Source organism: Perna viridis, chromosome 1 (assembly GCF_037379345.1).
Source record: "Perna viridis isolate PV_CMFRI_1.1 ecotype Kerala chromosome 1, ASM3737934v1, whole genome shotgun sequence".
Classification (NCBI taxonomy): Eukaryota; Metazoa; Mollusca; class Bivalvia; order Mytilida; family Mytilidae; genus Perna; species Perna viridis.
This window is the reverse complement of record NC_142445.1, coordinates 45455401-45463570: the sequence shown is the minus strand read 5'-3', so window position 1 is coordinate 45463570 and position 8170 is coordinate 45455401. Positions and strand designations below refer to the sequence as shown.

Sequence of the window (8170 nt, the reverse complement as noted above, 5' to 3'; positions counted from 1 at the left end):
ATAGAGTTTCTTGGCAATGCATTGTGATGTATATTTTGTGTTTGCGGAAGAAAATCTTTTTTCCCAAAGCATTCTATCATAAAAAGTTTATATTATGAAAACAAACACAAAAACGAAAAGACATACTCTTTGTAGAACCATATGAATTGACATGTTTAATAGTTTCATATACATACTTCGACTAGGGAGAACACAGTCAAAAAATAAGGAAACGTGCATAATTACAAACTAAGTTTCGTGAAATTTTGTTCAGTAGTCTGACTCGAGCTGAAATGACAAAAGAGGACAGACAGACGGGCAGATGGACTGAACGACGGACACATCAAAACATTAAACCCTGTGCAACTATGTTGCATGGGATGTAATTCACTAATATAATAATAATAATGTAGTCATACTTCAATTCTAAAATCATTTATTAACAAATAACCTTCAAATATCAATATCTGACCTAAGCCAAATTTTACACATTGTCAAATAAAATGCGAATTAAATGATTGACATTGATAACATGTTACACTTATAATTCAGCAAAAAACACAGGCGAAGTGCATCTTGCATTCATAATGTTCTTAATAATCAGTATTTCTACAATTCAGCTCTTTCCTAATACTGTAAACATGTTGAAGCAAAGTGCATGTAGATACTTCTACATATATAATTAGTCATTATGTCTCATAACTATGGTTAATCACCATTTAACTCCAGAAAGAACTTTTCTTTGTAATTGGTACCAAAGCCATCAGCAGTCTTCAAACTTTTGTTCCATAATGAAAGCCCTCGTTGAACCAGGGCATCCATGGTGAAAAGAAGAACTCCCTATTATGTTCTCTCAGTTAGATGTGAAGTATATTTCCAGGTCTGGGTTTCCTGAATTAAGAATTGCATAATTATACTTTGTAACATTTTCTTTAAAGCACAAATCAATATATTGTTTTTTTTTCGGTTAATGGATACATACATGATTAATGAATGAAGTAAGCCTGTTCATTATGCAGCATAATCTTCCTCCTATAAATCTTACATTATGAAACATTCATCATTAAGACTTAAATCTACATGTACTTTCAAGTTTTATCAAACATTTTTAAGCAATGATTATATATTAGATAAAGGAAGTTACTGCATCTCAATTACCTGGAAAGATCAATAGTATTCCAGGATATTCTGTCACTCTGGAAGGTCAATAATAGGACATTGTACGCCTGCTAACATGGAATTATAATTTTCCATGAACTCGTCAGTGCAATTGTCTGTCTCGGCAGTCTGTATCAACATGCATCCAATTTCGCCTATATTTTGATGAGTTCCCTTTCCAGACAATATTTGGTCCATTTTCTTGCTGTTCTCGACCTGAACAAAGAATAACAGAATAATCAGTGAATATATACCCCTTAGCAGAACATATTTTGTTAGTCTAGACTAAAGGCTAGGTCAATTCTCTTCATTTTGCATTTATCTGAGGAAACTCTTGGTAGCCATTATCTATTTCTATGATGTTTCGACTGTAGCCTATTTACAAGATTGTATTAAGGTCTTGGCATGTTCACAAAAAAGGAAATAAAAAACAAAAAAAAAGAGTGAATTGAATAGTACAAATATTTACCTTTATAACTACGATGTCGTTCTCCCAACAGAAGGCTTCTACCAGTTTGTGGTGTATCTGTGCTGTGACATCATCAGTTTCTGTCAGGATACAGAGATTAACCTCATCAGGCCTGTTATGAAGAATTTGTACACATTCCATGACACCCACAACCACTCTGTCCGTCTTGTCAGCTCTCTGAAGCAGCTCCTTCAGAGCAAAACCAACGTTATTGACGTTTCTGAAGCAAAAAAAAAAATGTATCATTAGAAACAAAGCTTTCTTTCTATTTGAAACGAAGCAGTTGCAGTTTTGTATAATAAAAAGGTAAAATGAAGTAATATGTGCTCTGTTAAAAAAAGAAAACGTGAAAAAAAAAAATCAAAGGCTAATTGAGAAAATTCTTAAGAATTCTTTAACAGCTCAGACTGAACTTTAGCAAGTATAAGGGTTTACAACATGTAATCAACTAGTGTTACGAGGGCAAGTGTGTGATGGTCATTGTTCTTACCTTTTAGTTGGCAGAAAAACAGTTATATCCTCCATGAAAGTCATTATTCCTTCTCTAAATTACAACTAATCAGACTATTAGATTAATTTTATGTCAAAAGTATATATCAACGTGTTTTAGATTAAGTTTAAGTCACAAGTGTATATCCACGTGTTTCACTCGACGTTTAAAATATGGTATTATTAAACGTCGAGTGATCGTTCACTATATACCAAGGCAGAGTATGGGCGGAGCTTAATGCATATTACAATTGTAGCATCGACAAAAGGCGAGTATTACTGAATTTACTTTTGAATGCCATCTTGAGAAAACTGTAAAAACAATTAAAACAGATTTGCGGTATTGAAAATGATTCTTGATTTATTGTCAGTCATTTTTTCTCATTAAGTTCTTTGTTTTTCTTTGTTTCATTTTGCAAAATTCTCCCAACCCGCTCGATACGTTAACCCTTCGTCGGTACATAATTTAAAGTACTAGCACTTTAATAAATGGTACGGTGAACCATAAGGTGTACTGATCTACCGGACCACTTTCGTTAAACGAATCGAAAGACATTAATCTGTAAGGGTGAATCAATAAACTATCAAACATTTATAAAGAATTTAAGAGTAAAGACACTTGAAACATGTAAATTCGTTAAAAAGAAAATCATTGGTGTACAAGTGGATGATCAGCATCCTTAGAATGAGTTAAATTATTTAAATGCATTTAAGAAATCGTTGCTAAAGGTACTTCCCAAAGAGTTTTACAGTCCCAGCTATGATTCTACAAATAAACGAGCTGAACGTATTTCCCTTTTGCTATAGAATGGGCAATTATTCAGACGCTCCTTGCAGCATTGGGACAAATGTTAAAGTCATCAAAAGATTTTTAAAAACTTTTATGCATTTTTGTTACAGGTTGAATGAGTTTAACACTGTTCATCAGTGCAGTTTCGGTGAAGTTAAAATAATTCAAGACCGATATACATTGGGTAAGCTACCGACTAAGATAAATCATTGTTAGCAATCAGCAGAACTCAAATATTAGAACCTTATTTTTAAATTGAATAATATAAGGAAAACGAAGAATTTAAGGTAATGTCAATTCAGGATAAAACGAATTGTTATATTCATTTACGTAAGAAAATAAGCTGTGGACTTATAAATATTTACATATATATGAAGAGTTAGCACTTGTAACTTTGTTAATTTTTAATGTTTTGTCACAGAAATGAAGCTTTTTATATGATAATAACTGAATTGGTGTGTATATAAGATTTCTTGAATTTTGATTCCGAATTTAGAATCCAAGGGTTTCAACCATACTGATACTATGTATTATTTTTAGTTCAGATTTATCTTGTACAAATTTTAAACAAGCTAGTGTACATGTAAACTGTTAAAATACCTATTTCTACTGTCAATGTATTAAACTGCAAACATAAAACATTTGTTGTTGACCTTTAGATAAAAATACGTAGCATTTTTCTGAATGGCATGTACAACGGATCTATACGTCCTAGTTTAAACCTTTTTCCAAATAAAGACACGATTAAAGGTAAAATCACATGACATAAAGGTAAATATACAGTATGTACAATCAGGAGTATACAACCGTGATCATGAAATGTGTCATTTACATAAATATAATTCAGTCTGAGCAATCATTCAAATTAAGGTATTACAACTAATGTCTTGGGCAAATATGGGTACGTGACTGCAATATTGCAGTCGAACTAAATTAGAATCTATCCGCTGACAGCAGGTACAAAATGTATATATAAACTGAAGTTTTCTGTTATTGGGTTACGCGAACTATTCGATCATTTAATGCGGCATCATTTTTATGACGTATAAACCAGTGGCTTCAATGACATAAACCGTTTATAACGTTCATAAATGCCCAGTGTTTAAAACTTCTTGAAATTTTGCAGACAAATAAGCGTTGTTGATGCATAACACAACACCCATTAAATGAGTGTCATATTAGCCCGAACATCTGCACCGAATTTGTTCCTGGGCGGAACAGTATAAAGTAGTGAATATTCACATTGCATAAATGAACAATGTTATCAAAATTTATAATTATCATTTAACTGTTAACGTGCTATATATAGCAGCAAGTTCCAAGAAGCAGAGTTTTCCGTTTCCCCATTCTAAATTACGTAATTCGTTTCTAATTCGTCTTAACTTTTTGTTAGACGAGTATTTTTTCCTGTCCCAAATAAAATACGTCGAATAGTATTTCTGGGAAAATCTAGTCTTATGTATTTTTGAATGACTCGTTAATATAAAATTTGGCAACTTAGCAGTTTTCGGTTTTGATTTTTATGTTCTGTTCAATATACCACATGCATGTCTTTGCCAAACGAGGTGTGTATAGATGTTTGATGCATGGATCACTACAATTTACACCAGTCCTGGAGGGGTTTTCGTTTACCGCATGCTCTATTAGTTAATTCAGTATACTTTTTATACTTTTGAAACATTGCTGTTAATGTACAATAGGTCATAAACATAAACTGTTGTTTAATTGCAACAGAACGACGTCAGAAATGTCGCATATAGCTGGTAAAGTTTTCTTTTTCACATCGTATATGAACAAGCTATTACATACAGATAAACTAATGCGTTGTAACTTTGATTAGGGGCAATGATATTTCCGTTAATGTCAATGTCAAATGATTTCTGGTTATGGTTGCTGCTATCTGGAAAGCGTTATCGAAGTATTACCCAATATAGATCGCAAATCTTTTATAAATATGTTAAGAATGTTCGCATTTCAAGGAATTAAATGCCCTTAATATCAACGTGCGTGCATGCACATTGCGTTTCGGTTTAAGATATTGTTTTCTGTCATTTTAAACCAGCGATTAAAAATACACGACTTCTATAACCATCGGTCAGTGAGAAAATTCCTGCCAGTTTGCATTTGCAGATTCCGAGGGAGAAACTGATTCTCCTTCAGCCTATTCTTGATTTAAACTATTTCTCCACTCTTTATGGTAAAATTCAGATTTTCAGTAAAAGTGTGCTTCCATATTAGCATTGTTTATAGAACGATAGAAACATGCAGCAACATTTTCCTTATAGAGACAATAGTTTTTGTCTTTAAGTTATTTGTTTTCTTGTTTACCGTTAACTGTCCCATGACGGATGCAGATTTCCCGGATATCGGATATTGTTTCGGAGTGACAGTAAACAAACAGAAAAAAGAGAACTTTATGGATTCTGACCTAATTTACCTTGCCATAACTAATTATTTAAAACCAATCTAATATTCTATCAGGAGAGTGAATTGAAAAAAAAAGTTTAAACCGATTTACCAACATTGAATCACTCTACACATAGTGTACTGTGATGTAGTTTATAATGTGCTATGATAAGTAAATTATATGCTATGATGTATTAAAGTCACAACTCCATAAATGTTGATACCTTTATTGCACTCTATCAAAACATGATATGAACATATACTGAGAGTTGAAACATGTCTGTAGGCACACACAAATTGAAATCATTTTGTCTCATGGTAATCAGTTACATCCTACAAGATGATGTCAATAATAAAATACGGGAAAACACTGCAACTACGCTTATATCTTAATGTCAAATGATGATTACTGCTTGCACAACAGATTATATAATATGGTACCACTCATCCAATAATTTTATGATCCCACACTATCACTTAATGTCTCCTAAAATGTTCACACAAGATACTTTGTATGCTGTATCCTTTGGGGTTTTGATACTGTGTAAATGTCTTTGTGTCTTTGTCGAATTTGACTGAAGCCAACGGAAGGCTTTTTTAGTCTTTGATATCCATAGCTTCCATTGGCAGGGTGACAATCCAATGTTGTCTTTTTTAAAATGATCAAGCCATCATTTCATCATGAGCTTTTGTTCCAGGTTTGGGTACCCTGTAAACAGAAATATGCATATGGTAAATATTGTGCAAAAACCTCTATGGTTAAATCATGACTACTTTATGTGTATAACAGTAGCAAGATAGTTCAAGAGCTATTAATATTCAAATTTACTGTTTATTTAATTATTTAAATACCATTTTAGTGCACCTATCTTAATAGATAACTTGCATTAAAATATTAATGTATCTTGCAATTACCTGGAAAGATCAATAGTTTTCTAGTGATATTATGTCACTCTGGAAGGTCAATAATAGGAGACTGTACGCCTGCTATCATGGAATAATAGTTTTCCATGAACTCGTTTGTAAAGTTGTCTGTCTCAGCATTCTGTATCAACACACATCCAATGTCACCAACATTTTCATTCCCAGACAAGACCTTCTCCAGTTTTGCATTCTTTTCGACCTGAAATTGAAAAGTAAATAATTACATTATAGAACTAAAAAAATCAACACCAAACATACATACAAAGAAACCCACTATAAAAGGCAGTCAAGTCAAAAGTTTGTCTCAAAAGTAAGCTACTTTTTGCATGTTCATAAAAACAAGTGTGATATTTAAATTAAATGCACTGAATAACTTAGTTATAAGAGTCTTAAGTCATTCAGTACATAGATGTGCAGACAATAACAAATTACCTTAATGACCTCGATATCGTTCTCCCAACAGAAAGCTTCCACCAGTTTGTGGTGTATCTGTGCTGTGACGTCACCAGTTTCTGTAAGGATACAAAGATTGACTTCATCTGGGTTGCTTTGAAGTATTTGTACACATTCCATGACACCAACAACCACCTTGTCTGACTTGTCAGCTCTCTGAAGCAGCTCCTTCAGAGCAAAACCAACGTTATTGACGCTTCTGAAAAATAGACAAATGTCCATACTATATATACAATACAAAAATACCAATCATTTATTTTACAAATTTCCATATGCTGTAATCGAACAGCTTGCATTATATAAACATAAGTTCTATATTTCACAGGAATTTTTACAAAAATGTTATAAAAAGTAATGCCAACTGTACAAATTCATTTTGATCGATGAACTATAGCTGTTCAGTTTCTTTGTTTTATACTCTACAACAAAGACCAAAGGTCGTCAATGAGATTTGAAAAGAAATATATTCGAAATAGTATAAATTAATAAAAAGAATAATAAAAAAGACTTACCGTTGAGCATCAAGCAGAACAGCAATATCTTCCGTGAAAGTCATATTTTACGACAACTGGATACTTAAATCACACTTAATCCAAATTTGCAACTAATAAAGTTTAATAAGTATTTCCACGTGTTCTCGTCGACGTAGTGTGAAGGATATGGCACAACATGTTACAATCGGTAGTTATATACTAAGTTAAGAAAGGGCGGAGCTACGGAATGTCATTGGCTTGTCGATATCAATTGTCAAAAAATGGTAACAATAAAATTGTCGCTTATTAAATAATTCTGTGGAGAATTTTAACTTCAAGTTGTTGAATTTAACTTGCATGTCATAATGAAAGAAATATTTGTGTCAATTGCAGAATAAAACACATATATTCTCTGCTTTATACTACGGTTTTTAACCAAATTCTCCCAACCTGTACTGTACGTTAACCCCATTTCAGTACGTTATAAAGGACATCGGTACATAAACGTTGAGTGCACTGAACTAACGAACTAACGAAACATAAAAGAGAGCAGCATCGGTCAATATACAATATTGACGAAATTTAAGATTATTTTGGTATCTTTTGATTACTGAGTAAGAATATAACTGATTAATATTTTCTTCGGAAGCGCCGAGGGTGCACTATTGAGCACAGTAAAATTGTAACAATAACAACACGTATATAACGTACCGTAACGATTCGCAAAGACTGGCGCTTACTTGTAATTCAGGTGGTACAGTACAGTTAGGTCATATCTGAAAATTTGGTCTTATTTTGTTGAAATAAAGCTGTGTGGGGCAGTCCGCATAGAAAGTTTAAGTGATTATCATAAAAAGTGCATATTTTTGAAATCCTTGGTGTGTGGAGGTTAAAGTCATTTATGAGTAATTTAGTGATTATTTTTATGAAATTCAGTAGCCATGGTAACGTACTGAAAATTATTTTACTGCGTTTTAGTACAAATCAGGGAAGCCTTTCCAAAACTAACAGCCAAATGCTATGTTTTAT

The 8170-nt window shown here is 32.6% G+C and overlaps 2 protein-coding genes across 2 annotated transcripts; both read right to left on the bottom strand.

Moving 5' to 3' along the window:
* Positions 1–398: 398 nt before the first annotated feature.
* Positions 399–3519, bottom strand: LOC148628973 (growth arrest and DNA damage-inducible protein GADD45 beta-like). Its single transcript, XM_088541712.1, has 4 exons — positions 2097–3519; positions 1607–1826; positions 1138–1353; positions 399–870 (listed from the first exon to the last, which is right to left on the bottom strand). Exons 1-3 carry the CDS (start codon positions 2138–2140, stop codon positions 1171–1173), a joined length of 447 nt encoding a protein of 148 aa, XP_088397838.1. The 5' UTR covers positions 2141–3519; the 3' UTR covers positions 399–870; positions 1138–1170.
* A 1983-nt stretch (positions 3520–5502) lies between these two features.
* On the bottom strand, positions 5503–7340 carry LOC148628972 (growth arrest and DNA damage-inducible protein GADD45 beta-like). Its single transcript, XM_088541720.1, has 4 exons — positions 7181–7340; positions 6648–6867; positions 6207–6414; positions 5503–6000 (listed from the first exon to the last, which is right to left on the bottom strand). The coding sequence occupies exons 1-3, from the start codon at positions 7222–7224 to the stop codon at positions 6241–6243; spliced, it is 438 nt and encodes a 145-aa protein (XP_088397846.1). The 5' UTR covers positions 7225–7340; the 3' UTR covers positions 5503–6000; positions 6207–6240.
* Positions 7341–8170: the final 830 nt, after the last annotated feature.

Coding starts and splice junctions, on each gene's coding strand:
- LOC148628973 (XM_088541712.1), bottom strand. CDS start 2,140: ATGACTTTCATGGAGGATATAACTGTTTTTCTGCCAACTAAAAG. Junction 1,827..2,096: donor GTTTTTCTGCCAACTAAAAG/GTAAGAACAATG, acceptor TTTTTGCTTCAG/AAACGTCAATAACGTTGGTT. Junction 1,354..1,606: donor ACGACATCGTAGTTATAAAG/GTAAATATTTGT, acceptor TTCTTTGTTCAG/GTCGAGAACAGCAAGAAAAT.
- LOC148628972 (XM_088541720.1), bottom strand. CDS start 7,224: ATGACTTTCACGGAAGATATTGCTGTTCTGCTTGATGCTCAACG. Junction 6,868..7,180: donor GTTCTGCTTGATGCTCAACG/GTAAGTCTTTTT, acceptor TCTATTTTTCAG/AAGCGTCAATAACGTTGGTT. Junction 6,415..6,647: donor ACGATATCGAGGTCATTAAG/GTAATTTGTTAT, acceptor TTTCAATTTCAG/GTCGAAAAGAATGCAAAACT.